The sequence below is a fragment of the Pogoniulus pusillus genome, chromosome 9 (assembly GCF_015220805.1).
Source record: "Pogoniulus pusillus isolate bPogPus1 chromosome 9, bPogPus1.pri, whole genome shotgun sequence".
Classification (NCBI taxonomy): Eukaryota; Metazoa; Chordata; class Aves; order Piciformes; family Lybiidae; genus Pogoniulus; species Pogoniulus pusillus.
The window spans coordinates 28,806,331-28,829,195 of record NC_087272.1 but is presented as its reverse complement, the minus strand read 5'-3'; the positions used below and the strand labels follow the sequence as shown (position 1 = coordinate 28,829,195).

Below are 22,865 nucleotides of genomic sequence, written 5' to 3'. Positions count from 1 at the left end.
AGTTAATCAGGGAAAATGTGTATTAGTTTACAAACCCAGTATCGCCTAAGAAAGTACATGTACAGAGCACCATCTAGTGCAGGGTGTCACTAACATAAAAGTATTTTTGCTCAGATCATACAAGCATTAAGGTTGGAAAAGACCTCCAAGGCTGAGTCAAACCATTAACCTAACGCTGACAATCTTCCTGTTTTTGGAGCACTTTTAGGGATTCTGATTCCACTACTTCCCTGGGAAGCCTGGTCCAATGCATAACAGCTCTTTCATTGAAGAATTTCCCCCTAATATCCAACCTAAACCTCCCACGGTGCAACTTTAACATGTTAGAATCTTAGAATCATAGAATCAGTCAGGGTTGGAAGGGACCACAAAGGGTCATCTAGCTCCAACCTCCCTGCCATGGGCAGGGACACCCTACCCTAGATCAGGCTGGCCACAGCCTCATCCAGCCTGGCCTTAAACACCTCCAGGGATAGGGCCTGGGCAACCCATTCCAGGCTCTCACCACTCTCATGCTCAACAACCTCCTCCTCACATCCAGCAAGAACTAACCCATCTCCAGCTTCGCTCCATTCCCCCTAGTCCTGTAACTCCCTGGTATCCTTAAAAGTCCTTCCCCTGCTTTTTTGTAGGCCCCCTTCAGACTGAAAGGCCACAATAAGGTCACCTGGGAGCCTCCTCTTCTGCAGACTGAACAGCCCCAACTCTTTCAGTCTGTCCTCACAGCAGAGGTGCTCCAGCCCTCTGATCATCCTCGTGGCCCTTCTCTGGATGTGCTCCAGCACACCCATATCTCTCTTGTAATGGGGGCTCCAGAACAGGATGCAGTACTCCAGATGGGTTCCTCTCATCCTGTTTATCTAATTTAATATGAACTACCGTGACACAGAAAGTGCCAGTCCAATGGCTTCTGTGGCAATACAATACACTCCAGGCTGGGGTCGGAGTGGCTGGAGAGCAGCCAGAAAGAGAGTGATCTGGGGATGCTGATTGATACCCACCTGAACATGAGCCAGCAGTGTGCCCAGGTGGCCAAGAGAGCCAATGGCATACTGGCCTGCATCAGGAATGGTGTGGTCAGCAGGAGCAGGGAGGTCATTCTGCCCCTGTACTCTGCACTGGTTAGACCTCACCTTGAGTACTGTGTTCAGTTCTGGGCCCCCCAGTTTAGGAGGGATATTGAGATGCTTGAGCGTGTCCAGAGAAGGGCGACGAGGCTGGTGAGAGGCCTTGAGCACAGCCCTACGAGGAGAGGCTGAGGGAGCTGGGATTGTTTAGCCTGCAGAAGAGGAGGCTCAGGGGTGACCTTATTGCTGTCTACAACTACCTGAGGGGTGGTTGTGGCCAGGAGGAGGTTGCTCTCTTCTCTCAGGTGGCCAGCGCCAGAACAAGAGGACACAGCCTCAGGCTGCGCCAGGGGAGATTTAGGCTCGATGTGAGGAGAAAGTTCTTCACTGAGAGAGTCATTGGACACTGGAATGGGCTGCCCGGGGAGGTGGTGGAGTCACCGTCCCTGGGGCTGTTCAAGGCAGGATTGGACGTGGCACTTGGTGCCATGGTCTAGCCTTGAGAATTGTGGTAAAGGGTTGGACTTGATGATCTGTGAGGTCTTTTCCAACCTTGTTGATACTGTGATACTGTGATACAATTTTGCAGTTAGATGAGACACTATGGATTGAAAATTACTTGGGTCCCTTTGCAAGGTCAACAAGACTGGATACATTGAAATTCAGGTAATAATTTCTAAGAACTATAAGATACTTTTAAGAGACATTTGCATATCTTCCTGCCCACAGTTGTTGGGTGATATATTGATTACAAACATTCTATCCAATTGGTTTCTGAACTAGGTTGGACATTGATTCTCACAAAGATTTAGAGACCCAACTGCCATTTTAGAAGCTTTAAGTATACCATTTAGCTTCTCAGAGGCATTTGTCAGCTTCTGCAGGACCTCAGAGCTTCCCAAGTTCCCTAAGTCAGGCTTCACAAGTATGCAAACTATGACTAATGAGCAAGATTAAAGATCTGACTGTCATTAAGGAGGGAAGAAAAGAAGAAAGGAAGGAGGCTTAGATTCAATAGGAGACAGATAAAGAAAACTTAAACACCTGTATGAGTTGCTGAGGAAGGGTGAACATCTAACAGGGTTTGAGTTTGTTTATTGGGGTTTTTTTGGTGGTTGTTTTGTTTGTATTTTCCCCCAAAAGCTGCATATTTTGGTCCTTCTGCAAACAAACAGGCATATGAATTTGACCCCAGGGTTGTTTAATTAATGTTTGTATAGCAACATTATGTTTCTGATGCAATCTATTTAGTGTTAGGCTGCAATTAAGAGAAATCATCTTAGTTAACTGATGATGTAGTCATGACAATCTGGATTTTATCTTGCACTAAACAAAGGCTAAGATGTCTCTCAGGTTCTTGGAAAAAAGATAATTTTTGGATGAGCACTATGTATTAAACAAAAAATTAAGCACCAAAGAGCCACTATTACTGCAGAGTTTTACATTCTCTTTGAACAAGCATTTCAACAGAAAATTATAACTCTCTCTCTCTGAGCATATATTGCATATGGGTTTTGGCTGAATGCTTGAAACCTTGGTGATTTCCCACATCTCAGACCTACTCTGAGAAAATAGCAACCATATGCTCACATTAATTTCAAAGTACCTTCTGTTTTTTGAAAGCTCTGGGTTTTTTTTTGCTTTTTACATGGACCTCTTTATAGACAATTAAAAAAAAAGATAGAACTAGGTGGAAATTTTGCAAAGTTTGTACACAGAATACTCCCCTGCATACTTTTTCTACCTCCTTCACAACTGCCAAAGAGAAAATAATAGTATAAAAAAATGTATTTTCATTCTCTTGGAAGTAATCAAGGAGAAAACTAAAGGAAATTGGTAGGAACGTTCATAGACCTGGCAAGCTGTAGTTCCCCTTCCTGGGTATACCATTTTATTAACAGCAAAGAGAAGCAGCTTTGGCAGAACAAAATGTTATACTTACAGAAGGGGTTCAAGAACTGGTGTCAGGAGTAACCATTTGGGGAATGCTGAGGAGGGGTAGGCTCTAGCTAGGCAGTAGAATTGAAGAGAAGTCTCCACTGGAAAACACTACAGCAGATTGCAGTACCTCAGTTCTCTTAACACATATTAGACATTTTAGGGAAAACAAACGTAGCATAAGGTTCTTGTACTGCTCATTTAATTCACTGAGTATGTGGTTTCCACTCTTTTAATCTCTGAAGTGTTTAGCAAATAGAAGAAAACAAAAACAGACAACAAAATATGAAAGTGTTTCCCTTCAACAAATACTACGAACCCAGGCATTTTTTATTGCACAATGCTGGTAGGGATCATTATGCTCTTATCAAGTCATGACTAACAAAACATTTCTTTTGTTATATTCTTGATTCTTATTCTATGTAGCATGCATTAATTTTAAGCTTCATTATGTTTTTCTGTCTAATGTCTGAACAAATAAACTGGATTTTGTTTTGCTATCTAAGAATAAGGACTATTTTAGAATGTGCTCATACCTGTTGAGGAAATAAATTAGTAAGAACAGGCCAGGCAGGAAAAAGAATCCTCTTCCAAGCTGTACTCTCTTTTCCAGAGGCTATTTAAATTTGTACTTTGAAAATAAAGGGTTTGTCTCAGAACAATTTTATGACCATTTTGAACTACAACACTTCTGACATTTTTCTTGTGTCCAGAAAGATTTATTACATTACATATATTACTACCAGTAGGTTAGATGCTTTTCAAACAGCTAGGATGTGAAAGTCCTTGTTCTGAAGGGCAAACAGTCCAAACAAACATGTGAGTACTTTGAAAGATGCTCAAAGACAGGTTTGATTTGCCTTCATTTTATGATTTCCAGTAGAGAAAGTGAGTAAAATTTTACATCACAATATGACAAAAGCATCCTAATCCAGCTGAAAGATTTAATTTCCTAAGTCCAGAAGCATGGATTTATACTGCCAGCAAATGAAAAACATTGCTGTAGATTTTATGAGCACAGTCTGTACGTGTTAAGAGTGTTTTGTGTGCTAGAGATCCAGCTTTGCTCTACTTAAATCCTCCATGTCTTGTATTTAAATTATCTGGAATATGATCTGGTTTGATACTCTCCAAATACACGAGCTAATCTTTCCAATCTTTCTGTTTTCCTGTGAAAACTGTCTTTTTACAATTTCTACACAATGTTATCCATGCTTTTGCAGAGAATTAAAAATCCTTCTCCTCTTAGAGCAGCAAAAGACTTTGAAAATCATTATGAGAAATACTGGTTTTATTACACATTTTTATAAACTACTCAGGAAGTTCTATCCTATTATTAATGCCCCATACCTATGGACATACTTGCGGAGTTACACAAAAACCTGTTGTAAGTTCTGTAATAAAATGACACAAAAATACATATCAAATGTTCAAATTAAACGGTGAATGCTGAAAAAAATACATATACACATGCAAATATATATTCATACACTCAAATATATATATGCTAGTATGCCTTACTGTCAGATGTAGAATTTAATTTGGTTTAACTGATCAAAAAAGGTTTCAAATAAGCAGTGCTAGAGCTATCCATTGGTCCTCTCATGCAAGGGTGTGATAAAGGCTAGAAATCTCTGGCCGAGTCCCTGTCGGCACACCAAGAAAAAGACTGGATTATATAGAATACCTACTGTTGCCACAAACAGCACAGACCTCAAATTCTCAACTGCAGATTTTTATCAGCAGCATTTTGGCAGTATAATGTTCTTTCTAGTTGTCTGAAGATCCCCCCACCCCCCCTTTTTATTTTCTCTGCTTAATCCCCCTTTAATTTTTTAGGTGCAGTCTGATTTATCTTACAGTGTGAAAATGTTTCATATGAACCTCTATTTTTAACATCCAGTAGTTCTGTGCAATTCTTGCAAGTTTTTTTGCACAGCTTTTGGTGTTGGAGGATGGAAACGGGAGTGAGAATGGCCATGCATGGAGTTTTCATTCACCTGACCTGCATTCATAATAACATAGTTATAATTTGGCTGATAGAATAGTTTCAGTTGTTATGCTTTACTGAAACTGGCTGCTAGGTGTAAAAACTGTGTTTAGACAGACAGGGAGACTGGAAGTCCAGCCACAAAAGCAAAATTATTTCAGAAAAGCAAGAAGATAAATATGCCCAAGTTTGGTTCAGATCCATGTGTTTTCAAAATGTTAATTTGCATCTGCTCAGCAAAAATGGATGACATTGCTTTTCTCAGATTGTTTTGGCTATTAAGAATATGTGGTGTCAGCCATAAAAGCCAAGAATAGGCAGAGTCTCTCTTACAATTCCTCTTGCATTAAGAAAAATGTACATCTGCAGCTTGAGAATGGGTAAAGCCCAGGGAGCCAAGTAAAAGACACAGGAAAAGAAGATAATAAGCTTAGAAGCAGAACCACTTTGAAGTGACTGAACAGGACATTTGAATTCAGAGAAATAAGTAAGGAAAGTAAAAATTTATCGAGTAAAGCATCAAGAACCTCTAAAATGTCAGATTTTAGCTGCACATGAAATATACTTCCCTCTACACATGCGCTATGATAACCTACGTTCAAGGCAGCTTTTGTTATGTAGCCTTTTGGTAAACTCTAAATGTCAAAACATTGGAGTCCATGTTTTGTTAATAAATGTTTCATTTATTGGTAAGGCATAATGGTTACTCAGAAAGGCATAATTACTGCCCATTTAAAAATGATAGAAAAGCAATGAGGGGTGGAGCATTGGAGGGAGTTGTTCAGTCTGGAGAAGAGGAGGCTGAGGAGAGACCTCATCACTTTCTGCAACTGCCTGAAAGGAGGCTGTAGTGAGGAGCTGGCCAGCCTCTTCTCGTTGATGACAAGTGACAGGACTACAATGGTTTCAGGTTGCATGAGGGAAGGGTCGGGCTGGGTAACAGGAAATACTTTTTCACTGAAAGTGTTATCAAACTTTGGAATGGTCTGGCCAGGACAGTGCTGGAATCACAGTCTGTGGGGGTGTTCAAGCACCATGTGAACCTGGTGCTTAGGGGCATGCTTTAGATTTAACCCTCCAGTGCTGGGTGGAGGGTTGGACTGGATGATATTTGAGGTCTTTTCTAATCAGATGTATTCTGTGATTCTGTGAAATTAAATGACCAGTCCTAGAAATGTTTCAGCAACAACAGACAGCCTACCTCTGTACATTAGACTGAACTATCCATTCTCTTCCTTTGGTTTCCTGCTTGTTCTTTATATTTTTTAAGTACATGTTGTGTACGCAGCAACAAAACAGAGGAATTTTCAAGTAAGTTACTTCTAACATTCCCAAGAAAGTATGTTCCTTCCACTGACTAAACCAGACCTATGTTTGTCATTATTTTTTGGGGGTTGTAGTAGATACAATTCATTTTTCGTTTTTGAGACAACGCAATGACAATATTGATTGGCATAGTTTGTTTAAAGGATTGATGATGTCCTTATTCCTAGGTGAACACCTGCCTTTTGTTTTAAAAATCCTGTAAACATATTAGCACTGGTATTTGTATTTACAGATTCATAGGCCAGATTGTCTTCTCATTTACATCTCATAAAGCTACTGGTTGCAGAGGAATTATTCCAGATTTATGCATAGATGAGAAATCTGAGAGCAAAAGTCTGCCCATCTGTTTTAATTTGGATTGACTTGCTAAAAGATTAACTAGATGAATCGTCTTAATAAAATACTTAAACAATATTGTGGTCAAAGTCTGCTGGTCTGACCTTCATGACAACGGATTTCAGAGAATACCACCATCCATGCCAAGTGTACCAAACGATCCCGTTGTCTGTTTCTGCGGCATAGGGACCTTTGTAGTACAGACCGTTCAAGTTGGCAGAGTGACACCTGGTGGAAAAATAAAGGGGAACAGAAATAAGGACTCCTGCAGAAAAATTGCAAGCATTTGCTGGTTTTGTGTGAGCCAACGTTTTTGCCGTGTTGATAACAACCCAAATTGACAGCTGTAAAAACTTGCATTTGTGACCTTCAATGTGCCTAAAAATAATAGTTTCATTAGGGCACCTTTGTAAGTGCTCTTCCCATCTCTGGACCAAAGGTTGCTCTTTCCACATTTTCTGACATTATTAGCTCACCGAGTTTTGCCTGTTAATCTGATTCAGTGGACAATTATTCCAGAGTTGTTTAGGTCATGTGTGGCAGCAGGACATACACCAAGAAAAATTATGGGAAAGAAATACTCTTCTGGGGTTTATTGTACCAGAGTAGCCTCGTTTAAATGTCATAATTACGCCTTATGATGTTTCTTACCATGACACTTGAATACCACCGTCAGCTTGTCTATTCAGCTGTAGACTTCTGCTTAGAAGCAGATCAAATCTGACAGCCAACTAAGAACATGTATAGGAATTCTCTGGATCATCAGAGCTATACAAAGTAATTTTGTTGTTGTTGTTGTTGTTTTCCCCTGTTCTTTAACACACTGAGGCAGAAATGTTGTTATGGTTTGTTAAATACAGTGGTCTAAGCAAGCCCTAGGAAAAGCCCAAAGGCTTGAGCAGGTACAAGCACAACCACGATACTCATTCAGTTTCTGCAAGAAAGGAGTTTAGATCATTATATGACCAAGCAGACAGCAAATCAGTTGTTTCTTCTGCAGTACAGTGTAATGAATAGTCTTGATTTATCTACACCTGCTAGCTGTTTTTACCAGTTATGAACCTACTGGGCTTTGCAATGCCCTGCATGCAAGAAAGCTGCTGTCCTGGGTGTAATATCAGAGTGAACCCAGTTCTGTGGATGTGCATCCAAGCTGCATATCTCTTTTGGAGCTTTGCTTATCAAAGTATGCAGAAGTCATTTTTCTACACAAGTCTGTGATAACAAGTCCTGAGCAGGAGCAAGACCAGTGGCTTTAAACTAGATGTGAGCTACTTCCATGCAGCCTCTCATGTCACATCCTATGGTATTCTTATTATCTGGACGTTTCTGAATTTCACCAGTCCAGACAGCATAGAGCTGGTTATAAAAAAATCCTTCATAGCTGGGAGCTTCTATACAAACCAGCCAAGAGCACTAATTCCTTCTGTGTTTGCTAATCTGTGCATGACAGATATGTGTTCTGAGTGCTTTCCTTCCTCTGCCAGTAATGTTCTTTCAGGTAAGATTTAAGGATATTGCACTTTTTATAGTATTCACTTTTATGTTAGTCTTAAAGTCAGTAGCAAGGCAGTGAAATAAAACTACAAGGAGCTCATATCTTATTTTCATTATCCAGATAGACTGTCACTTTAAAAGCATGAGCTACACAGCCATAATAGGAACAAGCCTGCTAGAAGTCAGCTATCTTTAGTAGTTATGTAGCGGCAAGCACAAGGTATTAATAACTGTGAAGTTCTGCCGTACAGCTACTTAAGCTTAAGCAAACAGATCATTCTCTTCTCCAGACTAAGCCAATTAAAAAAAAAAAAAAAGTTTTTTTATAAAAAGAAGTACTCAGCTGACTAAAAGCATTTGGTTAGTCCCTTTTAATGAACTCGATGGCATGATATCAGACTTCCATGCTACCTGATGTCTAGATTTTCCTCTACATCCACACAAGTTCTGATTTAATGAGAAAAAAGATCTCCAACAGAGTTGCTTTTCCCTTTTATATCTTAGTTCTCATGAAAATTGCAAAAAAAAAATTGTCCACATGTGATTTGTTTTCCATATGCCTCAAATACTTTGCTGATCCACTATCTGTACAAATATATAAATAATTAATTGGGAAGCACTGGGTTAATAGCTACATCATATCAGTTAAGGTGGTCATAGGCTACTTGTGAAAACAGAAATTGGAAAATAAGGAGTTAAAAAGCAGAAACAAAGAATGACAGGACAGAGAAACAACGGAGTTGATCCAGCCTGGCAGCTCTTGCCAAGTGAACTGAGATCACATTGAGAGAGCAGCGTGCTTCCCTGAGTTGTATCTTAAACCTCTCTTACACAGCTAGACTGCATAGTTTTTCTTTATGGTTACATTTATCTAATTGAGGTAAAGAACAAAGCTGCATATACAGGAGTGCTAAGACTACCAGTTTGTGATGGTTTGGGTGTTACCCAAGAGCCCTACACTTTAGAAATCACCCAAACTAGACTCAGCCAGCTCTGGAAATTGAATGAAGCTTTGTATTTACAACTTAGCACAAATATACAAGCAGATATTTACAATATATGCAATTATATACAGAAATATACAAGGTAAAAGGTAATACAGAAACACAACACCCTTCCCAGAAACCTGAGTCCCCAGGAGGGGCTCCAAACTGCCCTTCCACCTTCTCCCACCCCTCTCTACCTTACCCCAGACATTGCCTTGTGCCCAAGGAAGAAGAGAGGGTCAGCCAGGGGGATTAGGAAGCAGGTGGATTAATCAGGTTAGGTTAGAGAGAGAGAAATGCAGCCCAAAGCCCAGGCAGTGACCGAATGTCTCATCTATAGTTACATTCTTGTTCTTATACCTCTCAGCAAGCCTATGAGTGAAGTAGACTTCACCATTGTTTCCCTTTCACAGCCTGTAATCTAGTTCTCACCAAAACATGCTAGCTAGCTTCAAACTAGCACACAGTTCTAGCTTTACATTTTTTAATTGGTACTTTGTACGCAAGTAGAATTTTACAATTCTTTCACTGAATCCTATTTAAAAAAAAAAAAATCAGTCCAGCTGTGCTCACTGATGGAAACTGAGTGGATGCATTTGATATAGAAGGAATAAAAGAATGAGATGCTGTGAACTGAGGTGGAACAAAATGAGGATTAATAACCCAGCACTAGCTTAACTTGCCAGATATTCCACATTACTGCCACATCTGGTCTAGTGCAATGCAGGAGAAATGCAAGAATGAAGTACAACAGGGATACATCTGCAAACTCTCCATGATGTACTTGTGTGAAAATTGATTACCTTAAAGAGGCAGAATTATCTCCTCTTTACTGTCTGATAAAAATGAACAAAGCCTGTGGCAGACACAATTATTACAGACCAACTTGAGCTGTGCAGGAGATGCTGTCCCTTCTAAGGTGAATCTCAGTCTTACCAACACTGAGATCTCTAGTAGGGGTCAAGGGAAGGTTGCATATAATAAACATCACCAATTCTATCTTCTACCATATGTTATTGTTGTATCAATACACATAAAGTAGAATCGTTGACAATATAAAATCAAAATACCTGTTAAACCACCATCCAGCCTTTTCCTCTTCAGCACAATTCCCTTCATAGTTGTCATTATCCCTGTCTCTAGTACTGAATTTCATTCCTCGATGATCAGCCCACCATTTTACTTCAGGATGAAATCCACCAGTAAGGGAATCACCAGCTGTACCAGAGTATTCACCACAACTCATCTCATATGCATGCTAATGAAAAATGTGAAGAAAGGGACAAAAAAATCCAGTTTGGCTTTAACCTTTAGCCAGAGAGTGAAAGTACAAAGAGGAAACTAATCTGCCCCACTTGCTGCTATTTTTGTGCTCAGAAATGTCATGCCACTTAAACACTGTGCACTGGATAATAAAAATGCTTACCAGGGGTAAAACTTGTCAATAACCTGATGTATAAATGACATAAAGACAGTATTACAGTTAGTACATATAAAATGAAAACATCATGTACCATTTTTATGGAAAACAGAAAAACTGCTTTTACAATGCATACATTTTACAGAAAGTGTGAAACTGATGTATCCGTGTAAACCACTACTATTACCCTTGATAACTCCAAGAATAAGAAAGAATAATAAGGTTTTGCACAAACCTTTATGGAAATGAGGGGAAATGCACATTTAACATCTGTCTATAGAACCCACATTTTAGTTAAAAGCTGTCTCCATTGTTTAGTATTTCATTACCTCTTCACTGGCAACTCTGAATCTTGTGTATTGTGCAAAACGCCGTTCTCCTTCGAAATCAGTTAAATCAATTCTCAAAGTATAGTTCCCTTAAGAAACGATAAAAGAAATTATTTTGCTTAAACCATGTCATGACTTTTCAAAACACAGTATTATTGTAAAATGTTAAAGTAGTGACTATGTTTTTATCATTAATCTCTCTCTTCACAGCATCGTTCATGGGGTTTTATCTTCTTTCTCTATGCATATTAAAGCATACCTTGCTGTTCTTTGTCTTTATTCACCTAATTCATCTCCAGAAATTTTAGGATTACTCCAGTATAGATTTTCAAATGTAGACAAAAATATCTAACAGGGAAAAAAAAGGCCTTGTGGGTTAATATTTTAATATGGTATTTGAGGTGGCAATGAAAGGATAATGAGAATCAATCAATAAATCAAAAAGCATATTCCTAGGAAAATGAGATTTTTATACTCTGAACATAAAAGAGTTAAGTAAGGACTACATCCTGGTGGCATTGATGCCATAGGAATTAGCTGGCTAAGTCAGTGGTTAAGTTTTGTATATGTAGCATTCTACAGAAGAGCAGAAGCTGTCTTCGACTGACTATTAGAAGAATGGTAAAAGCTTTTTAAGATTAGTTTAATCAGCAGGATCAGGCCTAGCTTTAGCTTCATGCAATAGCCTATGCAGCCATGTGGAGCCCTGGCTAAATTAATTAGTACCTGATGCTGGGCTTTTGGTGATGCTAACTGTGACATGGGTAGAGACATTTTTTTTTAAATATAAGGTTTATTCCCTTCTACTGTCACCTGATTTGCAGGAGCTCCCTGCATACTACTTGCTCAATGACTGTTTTGAAGCTTTTGTTAGAAAACACATTCAGATGTGTTTGCTCTGAAACCTGAAGTTTGTGCAGACTAACACCAGAACTCAGGATTCATGCTAATAAAAATGGTAACAAAAAATGGCCTGGAAAACAAACAAGACTATTGTAAGAATATGAATCTTACCTTGATTAGTCAAATAATGAAGATTTTTATTTCCAAGCCAATATTCACCATTTGCTGACACAAAATTTCCAAAGCCTTCTTCATAGTCAGCCCAGACTCTGAAAAGAGTATAAATTACTAATTTAGCAACAAAAAGCCATGTTGCTTGGATGTTTATTTTAGCACACAGTCATAGATCACAGAATAATTCAAATTAGAAGGAACCTCAGGAGGCAATCTCATCCAAAATTCCTTTCCTCACATGTGAAAGATTGAATCCCATAATACACCAGTCACTGAATAGTCCTAAGAATAGTCCTAAGAGGTACATGCAAAGTGGCTTAAAACTGATAGATTTTAAGACCAGAAGAAAATAGTCCAGTATATTATAGCACAATTTACCTAAAGAAGAGAACATTTTTCCTGGTTAAATCCAGGGGATCTAAGTGAATATGTAGGTATACTACAAGCATTGCTTCTTTAGTTTCTGTGATTTGGTTAGGCTGTAAAATGCCTACAGCTGGATGCATAACTTTGTAAATTGCACTATTATCTGTTTCCACTGACAGTTTCTAACAATTTTTGAACACACATAGGTGTACAGTTTGAAGAATTAATGTGTGTGCTGAATGCACTGAATCTTTTCCCCATCTATCTGTGGCTTTGAAACACTTTCTCAGTAATTATGGTTTCATGGTCTGGTCTAATGGGGAAAAAAAAATGTTTCCTTGATAAGAAGCAGCCATACTTCAACCAGTGGGTGACAATATTAGGCTGTGGACAGGAGGCAGTCACAAGAGCAAGCAGCCTCTATGATTTAAATAGATGGCAGTCTCTCACAAAGGAGAAGGTGGTTTGTGGTGGCAACAACTGTAAAATGCTATAGATTGTTTCTGTAGCTTGTCTGACCACCTTCTATAAATTAAGAGGAATGAAGTTTTCTTTGCCAGATTGCAGGTTTTTGCCTACTCTGGAGGTTGCTTCTCTATTCCATAAAGTTATTGTAAAGTCACAACAATTATAAACAGAGGATGCAGAGACCACAGAATCATAGAATCAACCAGGTTGGAAGAGACCTCCAAGATCATCCAGTCAAACCTATCACCCAGCCCTGACCCATCACCTAGACCATGGCACTAAGTGCCTCATCCAGGCTTTTCTTGAACACCTCCAGGGACAGTGACTCCACCACCTCCCTGGGCAGCCCATTCCAATGGCAAATCACTCTCTCTGTGAAGAACTTCCTCCTAACATCCAGCCTATACCTCCCCTGGCACAACTTGATACAAAAAAGAAATTTTCTAGAGGTTTCAAAAATTTCTTGTTGTTTCCAATATCTAGAAATATTTGTGGGTTTTCCATTCATGTCTTACAGCACAAAAGAAAAAAAAACTTCTGGACATTTCTCCCTAAAAAAGGCTTGAAAATGACACAGAGGTAAGTGTCCAAAAATCAAGTTCTCATGCATCTTATTTTTCCTGCAGATACTTTACTGTGAGCTATAAATTACTCTGTGGTGGTTTTCTTTCATACTTGCTTGCTGATAGCATCTCAGGTAAAGGATGTTACTTACATTCTTACTGTTTTAGACTTTTGCTCTTTGCAGAAGACAGATTAGCCTTTTATTTGTCATTAAGTGATTTTGGCTCCAACATTTTTTTGATGCCTTTGACATTGAAGTGTCCTTGTGCAAAATGCATAAGATGTCAGAAAAAGACCAGATGTGTCCCAGAAAAGAGTCAGAGCCAGAAGTGGTATCTCATGTGGAGGCTGTCCCACAAAATAACCATCTCCACTTTTATCTGGGATAACAACTTATTCATATAATTGTAAAGTTAAGATTTAACTTAGCTTCTTATGGTTTAATGTTTCTCCACTTTGTTTCCAGCTTTAATGACTATCACTTACCTATCAAAATTCTGGCTGCCATCAGCACGTCTCTGAAAAACAGTCCAACCACCCCCTTCAGACATGTCACAGAAGGCAAGGAATTCAGTAGGGCTCTGGATAGGTTTCATTTTATAAAATCCACTTTGCTTGTGGCCATCATTGTAGATTTCTGCACAATCTGTTCACAAAAAATATCATTAGACATAGCTTTTTCAGTCCTATACTTACTGGCAAAATCAGAAATCAAATCATGTCATGCAAGAGTCACTTATGGACCAGGCTACTACAAAGGAAATCTCTGCAAACATTTATATATTTTTTTTTGGCATTTTCTTGTATTTGTGTTGCTTTAAAACTTTATTATGCTATATTTATTTTGACGTTGCTTTAAAATAATATCATTTTAATTTTCATTTGGATTAGCAAAATAATTCATCTGGTTTAAGTGGTGTCACTTTTAATTTACCACAGTACCACCACATTAGAATCCTGCTATAATTATGTAATTTCTCTATATATTAAACACACAGTAAGTTTTAAAAGCAAACATGTACTTCTTTGTCCAGAAAATCCAGAAGAGAACTGACAAAAGAGTGTGGGATCACCAGTGTTAGAAAAGAGAAACAATTGCTAGACCAGATACTCTTGTCCCTTGTACCAAATATGTGCAAAAATATATAAAAGACTATTCCCCCAAAAGTGCAGTGTATGTGTAAAATGATAATGCTTTGGCTTGGCACTATTTACAGTCTGGTCTGCATAAATGTTAACAAATAAGCAGTATTTACAGCAATGGCAAAATTCAGACCTCATGAAAATATAACAGTAATGTAGTTGTATAATCTAACCTTTTTTTCCTCTAGGAGTTAAGAAATTAAAGGAGTTCTTTGTTTCTATGTTATCGACCATCAAGCAGTCACATAGGAAAGCAGTATTATTTTCAAGGTTTCTGTTTTTCCTGGCAAAGGTAGGGCTGATTAACTGTAAGATCTTCCAAGATGTTTATGAACATGTTGGCTGAACTTCCAGGCCACTTTACAACTTTTTGAACTATTGTATTTCTTCTCAGTGAAAGCATCAGTCAAGATTAGACACAGAAAATAAAACAGTCTATACTGAAAACAAATAGCTAGGCCAGAATTGGAAGAAATTCTAATAGAAAACTTGATTTATATAGCACCTAAATTGCCTCTGTAGAGAATGTTTGATTGGCTTACAGAAAATAACTATTCTTGTCCACTGTTTTATTAGTAGGTTAGCAAAACATTTATATGTTTTAGTTTTTAGAATGAATATATAGTGCGGAATTTCTCTCTCTCTATGTAACTCCAACTTATGCAGCTCTGTTGACACAAAAATGCTACAGCAGTTTGAATGAAATAATGCAGTATAAATAGGGAAACACATTTCCCAAGCTGTAAAGAAAGTGAAAATAAAACTGAAAAAAAAATTAGAAACTGAAATAACTTAGATCTGTTGTGTAGAATCATATTTTAAGAAAATAAACTTGGGCATATGCTAAGAAAGGACAAATGTTTTTCAGCTAAATGTGGTTTTAATAATCTTTTTCAGTAACAAATGAGTCAACCATAATAATAACTTAAAAAGTACTCCAGGATGCTGAATAGTAAATGTACAGCTAAATTTAAAGTGAGACCTACAACTGCTTTTAATTTTAACAGCACTTTATTACATTTGATGCATTATAATTATGTTGTGATTTATTCCAGCAGCATAAACACCACAAGTATATTCAATCAGGGCTATTGAAAATTACAGAAGTTTAGATTCTTTACCACTGGACAGCTAGAAACACATATCATCTGAGAATCAAACCCCAAAAATGTATTTTCAATCTAAATATGGTTAGTGTTCCATTATTTTAAGAGTTTGGGCCTGACTTCAGCTGCTATAGGCTAACACACTTAGTCATCTTCCAATGCAGATGGACCAAATCACCACTGGAATGCTGAGGAGATTACAGAAACAACTTTAAACCAATATTTAGAAGCTGTCATGTCCTGAAATGAACCTAACTCAGTCAAAATGGTGCAACATACAGAATATTATTACAGTGAGATGCAGATTATTAAGGCAAGCTTATGTGTAAATATGGATGTCTCGGGTAGGAACAGAGTCTGTATGGCCTGTAACTCACATAACACCGAATGTGTGACTGTGAACTGACCCTGTGGTTTAGAACTTTGAGATTACTCAAAGAAAGGTGTTTAGAAATCTGTAACTGTTTCTTAACATCTTGTAAATGTCTGTCGTTGGCTTGCTTTTGTCTGTTTTTATCAGTGAAATTTATTTTGGATGTATTCTTCACCTTTTCAAAAATTATGAGCTATAAATAAATCAAACCACTTCAATCCTGATTTGATTTATACCTTGTGAGATTCGCAGTTTTACCCTGTGGCAGCAGGCCTAGGTAAAAGCTGAAAACTACATTTTAAACAAACAATAGTCTATGAGCTTTTAAAACAATAAGTCAATGGACTCAATTGTGCTAAAGCTTCTGGGTATCATGACAATGAATGGTAATGAAAAGAATAGCTTCATTTCTAACCTGAATACTGTCTTTTTCCTCCCAAGTCAATGACATTGTTTTCATCTCCTCTGTCACTGTACTGAATTTCTTTCTTCTCTAACAGCTGTATAATTTTTAACTGCTGCTGTTTCACACGATGTTCCAGAAGCCTCACCTGGCCCTGAAGATGTAAATGCTCTTGAAAGCAGTTCTGCAGATCCTAGAGAGGAAAATATGTCTTACTGTAAATCAACATTTTTTGGTCACATTGAACACATGCCACACAAAAACACCCCTATCAACTTGAATAAAACATTTTTGTGATGACTTCATGCAGACATAATGCTGAATTCCACCTCAATTACTTCCCACTTAAAACTGTTTTGTATATTGCAGTGTCCAAGCACACACTTGCTTTGCAAAGCCTTTTCATTAGTGGCTATAAACACCAGCTCTTACTGCAAGCATGCAGAAAGGACTTTAGGGAAAACCACTAATGCACAGACCCTATCATAAAGATTTCTTAGTCTCTGTCACCTGCCATGTACAGAGATTTACTATCCAATGAGGCCTGCTACTAACCTTGTGAAGGTTCTCAACTTCCAGAGTTTTAAAGTCCACACTGCTCCATTTTCAGCTTCACTGCATATTTTTCAAATGCTTTAAGATTACACACTTTTCACGATAAGAAGCTTAACACTGCCAACAAAAATACCATAAACCTTCAAGCTCATTTTTTGAATGCTAAATAATTAGTCCCTAAGAAGCTGTGATTATGCACGAAAAATAAATGTTAAAAACTTAAAGTCAGTATTGTGCTGTGACTTATATGCTTACTTTTGCCATGCAGGCTGGGTGAGGAATGTGGCAATTCTGGTACAATGATACTTAGCACTCATTTCACCATGGAGCAAATACATGACAAGAGAGCTGGAATAACTGTTCCAAATGCTGCCATGATGAATGTACCCAGAGCAATAAATAATTGGTTTTAGGTTGATGACTGTGATAAAATAGCCAAAGTGAACAGAACACAATCTAGCAATTTTGTGATGAGAAGAATTTAAGGTCACAGTGCTGGTAAATAGTAAGTGACAATCAAGGTACTGCCAGCTATACCCAATCAAGGTATCGCAAACTACATCATAAGAAACAAACAACTGAGCAGAAATAGTTTTGAAAGTTGCCTGCAGAAGTACTATCATATGATAATTTGCATTCTTTCCCTGACTCCAGCCTCCCCATTGATTTCTTTCTGTCAACTCCAGATTCATTCCATTAAGCTTTGCTGTGGCACAGCAAAACCACAGTTCTCATAACTGGAATTCCACATTTATTTTTACCATGGGACAATCATAATTTAGCTGTGTAATTTCAAGGTGGATCAATGCTGCTTTTAGATCTGCAGGTTACCAGATCATTCTTTTTAATGTACTACCAGACTTTTTCCACAGGATTTAACACTTTTAAAATATCTGAAGTTAAACCAATGTATAGCTAGAGTAATGTAGAAGCAAAGTACAACCTAGAGTTAGGAGAGTCATCAACTATAACATTGCCGTTCCTTTTGTTAGATATGGACCAAAATTAAACTATTACAATGTGAAAATACCAATAAAACACATGAGTTTGTGCCTGTCTTCAGTGGATGGTAGTAGCCACTGACTGAAGCCAGACTGAACGTAACCTGTTCTGTTTCAGTTTAGCAACTGTTTGCTCTACACATTGAGAAGCAATTATCTAACAGCTGCTGACAGCTCTGCTCTTGGACATGTGGTCCCATGTTTAACCAGCTGCTGCAATTAATGTGCATTCAGTCTTCATTTTATTATTCTGTGAATTACTTAGCAGCTAGTGACCTTCCATTAAAACTGATGCTATACATTGGAGCCTGCATACTTTATGAAAAGTATAAAAATACAACATTTGAGGTGTTATTAGAATTTAAATAAGCTCCCCCAAACATCTCTAATGAGATTAGTTTTTAAATAAGATTCAAGTATGAAAACTTGAAGATAAATTTTAAAATGTTCTTAATTTTTATTCACAGGGTCAGCCAAGGCCCAGAATATGCAAAATGAACAACCAAAAGAAATCAAATGCATTTCATTGTAATGCCTTTTTCTCAGTAGCCTTCTGCAGAAAGTGGCAATATTTTTCTCTGTTGAGCAGAAGTGGTTGCAGAGGCTTCCTACCTTGCCCCTATAAAGCTACTTATCTGAACAAAAGATTACAAAACAATGATGCTCACCTAGTTGTAAATTCGGCAACCAATTCCACCTAGGCAATTAAGAATTAATGGTGCCATCTCCCAGGTCCCTGCTACTTAGAACCTGAACTAGGAATGGCTACCCAGACAGACAGCACAGGATTGGTGAGGTTAGAAGTATTTTAAGCAGTGGAGGAAGTGATTGTGTTACATTTTCTGTTGGAGAGGTACAATACATAACAGAAGGTTTTGACAACCAAGAATGAAAAAGTTTTGATCAGTGCTTTCAAGTGTAAATTACAACAGTAATATAGAAACCATTAAGAATGTGAAGCTGTGGATCTTATTTGAGAAAAAGTTGTATAACAAGTGAACGAGGTATAAAAGGATAGAAACGTTGAGGGTCAGTGGCCAGAACTGCAGCCACTACCTGAGGAGTACCTGTGATGGTTTGGGTGTTACCCCCCTTCCCCCCTCCCCCAGTCTTATCAAATCACCCAGACTAGACTCAGTCAGATGGAAGTTAAGGAATGAAGCTATATTTACAGCTTAGCACAATTTACAAGCACATATCTATATATATATACACACCAATATATATACAGTTATATACAAGTTAAAAGTATTACAGAAACACAATACTCCTCCCAGAAATCAGAGTCCCCAGGAGGGCTCCTGACCCAAACCCTTCTCCCCCTCCCACTTTCCCTCCCTTCAGAAATAACCAGATCAACCCATGTATATCTCACATGATAAATCTGGAGAGATTTGAGATGTCAAAAAGATGACAAGGAGGTTAGAGGAAAAAAAAGGTTAGGTCAGATTAGAGTTAAGACAGAGAAAAGCACAGAGACCAGACTGCCAGAAAGAAAGCACAGCCAGAAGTGGCAATTAACTGAGAAGTGTGTGAGAAGTGTCTTATCTATATTTTGACTAGTTGTCAGCAGAAGAATGGGTGATATAGGGTATTTGTTGGTTTCTTTTTACTTTCTCCTCACAGCCAAGGATTTCATATCTCTCAGTAAAATATTCCAATTAGCCTCAAACCAGCACAGTTCCTGAGTTTTGCCTTTATGCTGCTCAAAACTAAAGGTGTTATTCCTGAATGATAGTATAACTGCCTTATGTGTTTTCTGTACAATTTATCTGTTAATGTATTACTTAATACCTTTTTTAGCAAAGATGTTCTATTGCTTCCTATTTCATGCCAGATAGAGTAACAAGCTGACTGGATTACTTTCTTCACTGTTATTGCCAAGACATTCCATGGTGTATTTCTGTATTTGTTTCCTCTTTGTCAAATATTTGTCCCTACTCAACGTCATTTGATGTTATTTCCACACACTTTCAGTTTTGTCATTTTCCATAAAAGGTACTAACTGCTCACATAATCAAGTATTTAACCTGTATGTGGGGCTAAATTACAGCAGTTACTCTGTGACTCAATGACCCTCCCTCCAGCAGGGAAATGCAATCAGGAAAATGAGAGAAGATCCACAGAAATAAAAGCACAGAACACATTTGATGAAACAAACGGGTACAAATACAAAACACACAAAGTTATATTTAGCTTAGCAAAACTGCAGCAGTCACAATATACAGGATGGCAGTCATCAAGAGCAGGAAAGGGCTGAAGCACAGCCAAAGCAAAAAGACCAAGGGGAAAAAGATCTAGCAAAAAAACTCCACTCTCAACAGCAAACTCCCTCCCTTATGCTAAGCGTATTGCTCATGGTCTGAGATAACACCTGTGAGCCAACTGAAGTCAGCTGTCCTGACTAAATCAAAACTGTTAATGGCTGGCAGCCCACAGCTGACATGGGATTCTGTCCCAGCAAAACCAGGACATTGAGATACACTAAGGACACTAAAGATATGGTATCAAACATTCAGAATAAGTTCTACAGGCAAATTTATTTACTACAACTTACAGAGCTGTCAGTGGCATCCATCAAGCTAGCTGCAATGAGAAAATCAATCAGCACCAAAATCTTCATTCTTTGGAACCTGTGAAGTAGAGGAACAAAAACATTAGTTAAATATTAAAATTAAACATTGTTTTAATGTATGACATCTTCATTTTTATCCAAACTAATTTATTTAATCTGTAATTATTTTCTTACATATTGTAAATATGATGTATATTTAGGCTTCATTACATCTGTCTAAAATAGTCTGATCAAGTATAGCTCCAAAATCTAGTAAAACCAGAATTTATCCTTTTGGACTGTTTTGTATTAGATCTCTCCATATATCTTAGGACAATTCAACATCCAAACCCACATACTTTATTGTGGAACAAGACAAAAGCAAAAACATTGTTTTAAAATGCTCTAAAGAGCAGAGCATTGTTCCTTCTTGATTCTTTATAGCTGGGAGAAAACTCTCTATTGCCTTCCAGTAACTAAAGTCTGGATTGGGCTAGTTGCCCGTGTATTAAAGATTTGTCCAACCTTTGTGTGCCAGAAGAGGATGGAGATAATTTTACTGTTATAATTATTAAAAAAAAAAAGAAGGAAAAAAAAAGCATAGTACTAATCAGGTTTTATTCCAGCTGTGACAAGAATGATGTTTTTGAATTGAGAGCTATGTATATTTTGTACTGTATCACCCACAGCATTTAAAATCCTTTAATTTCACATGAAAACTATTTTATATGCCAGAAAAATCATAATTGCATCTCACTGCCTGCTAATATTAGCTGATATAACTTGAATTTTTCTGTGAGGTAGAGATGTGCTTTTCAGCTCACAGACAAGAAACCAAGGCCTCCAAGTACTAAAATATTTACATAGGTTATACATGAACACCTGTGTTGGTTTAACAAAAAACAGAAACACAATTTGTGCAGGAAAGATCTCTTTCTAGGAAAATCTTAATCTCAGACAGTAGGTGTGTGTATTAATTATCACACATTGTGATAGAGTGAGAATAACTTTGTGTAATATTTTCAAGCTGAAAACACAAGCCTGTAACAGCTGGGGGGAAAATCACCTTCTGTTTTAATAAAATAACAGTTTAAAGGCAGCTCTTGCAAAACCTTGAAATTCTACCCAGGTGAGATTATTCATTTACTCTTCAAAGATTGCACCTGGAATGTGCACTTGCACAGCTGTACAGAAAGACTCCTCTATAGCTATGGAATAAACATTCTAGAAAGGTACCATTTTCCTTCTCTGTGCCTGCACTTTCTTTCCAGGCTTCTCAATCAGCCTCACTTTCAAGTTTCCCCTAATCTGATGTTTTTGAATAGCAAGTTACTAAACAGACTTGATGATATTAGAAAAAGTCTGTGCTACTAAAATTCTGAACCATCAGCCTGTTCTCTTGTCCTTGAATTCTAGAGACAGCAAACTAGATGGAACTCAGACGCCTGTTTCTGTTTGTACAGTGTTAATAAGAATTGCTTTCTTAAAATCCAGACTAGTTTTAATGATCAAATTAATGCACAAATTTTGTTCTAATTATGTAGTGTTTAAAAAAATGGACCATAAGTCATAATTTTATCTACTTTTAAAAGTAATTTTATCTACTTTAAAAAGCACTCTCATTCATACAATAATTTGTTATATTAAGTTTATAAACCATAGATTCGAATATGATGTATTTAGATATCATAGCAAAATAGCCAGATCCTGCTAAAACATTCATGTATCACTAGCAACATTGTACTGGTTATACAGCCTTTGAAAACATACTGCTTTCAAACCAGAACAACTCCCCAAAATTCTACTTTCTTTCTTCATAGGTACCTAAAATGTTTACCTTTGCCCTCTGGACAGAACTCAAAAGTTGTTAAATCTTCTTAAGCTGATGCAAAGAATTCACGAGTCTTTCTCAGGCCACGACTGTTTTTGCTATTAAATTCTGAAGAGCAGAGGCTCACATCTGCTGTGAGTCACCGGGCAGGAATGTTACTGAGAAGTTGCAGTTATCAAGACTATGTTGCAACATACGAAGACGGTAATTCTGTGCCTAACACAACACTTCGGAAATAAAAATAGACCAAAAATAACAAAGGATCGTCCATTCCCTTTCACTGCTCTGGTCCAGAAAACTGCTCTCAGCATCATATTCAGCTGTATGCTCCAATGCTTTCCCAAATCAGAGCCTAAATCTTTCAGGCTTCAGGAGTACATACTGATCTCAGCATCATATTCAGCTGTATACTCCGATGCTTTCCCAAATCAGAGCCTAAATCTTTCAGGCTTCAGAAGTACATACTGCTCTCAGCATCATATTCAGCTGTATACTCCAATGATTTCCCAAATCAGAGCCTAAATCTTTCAGGCTTCAGAAGTACATAGAGAGCATAACTGCCTCCACTGACTTTGAACTGAAACATAATCACTCA

The 22,865-nt window shown here is 37.7% G+C and overlaps 1 protein-coding gene across 1 annotated transcript; it reads right to left on the bottom strand.

Moving 5' to 3' along the window:
- Nucleotides 1-3,221: 3,221 nt before the first annotated feature.
- Nucleotides 3,222-22,350, bottom strand: FGL1 (fibrinogen like 1). Its single transcript, XM_064149051.1, has 8 exons — nt 22,277-22,350; nt 20,443-20,518; nt 16,342-16,522; nt 13,791-13,950; nt 11,904-12,001; nt 10,890-10,978; nt 10,211-10,398; nt 3,222-6,885 (listed from the first exon to the last, which is right to left on the bottom strand). Exons 2-8 carry the CDS (start codon nt 20,506-20,508, stop codon nt 6,726-6,728), a joined length of 942 nt encoding a protein of 313 aa, XP_064005121.1. The 5' UTR covers nt 20,509-20,518; nt 22,277-22,350; the 3' UTR covers nt 3,222-6,725.
- Between the last annotated feature and the right edge of the window lie 515 nt (nt 22,351-22,865).

Coding starts and splice junctions, on each gene's coding strand:
- FGL1 (XM_064149051.1), bottom strand. CDS start 20,508: ATGAAGATTTTGGTGCTGATTGATTTTCTCATTGCAGCTAGCTTGATG. Junction 10,979..11,903: donor TCATTATTTGACTAATCAAG/GTAAGATTCATA, acceptor TCGTTTCTTAAG/GGAACTATACTTTGAGAATT. Junction 6,886..10,210: donor GCTGGATGGTGGTTTAACAG/GTATTTTGATTT, acceptor TTTTTCCACCAG/GTGTCACTCTGCCAACTTGA.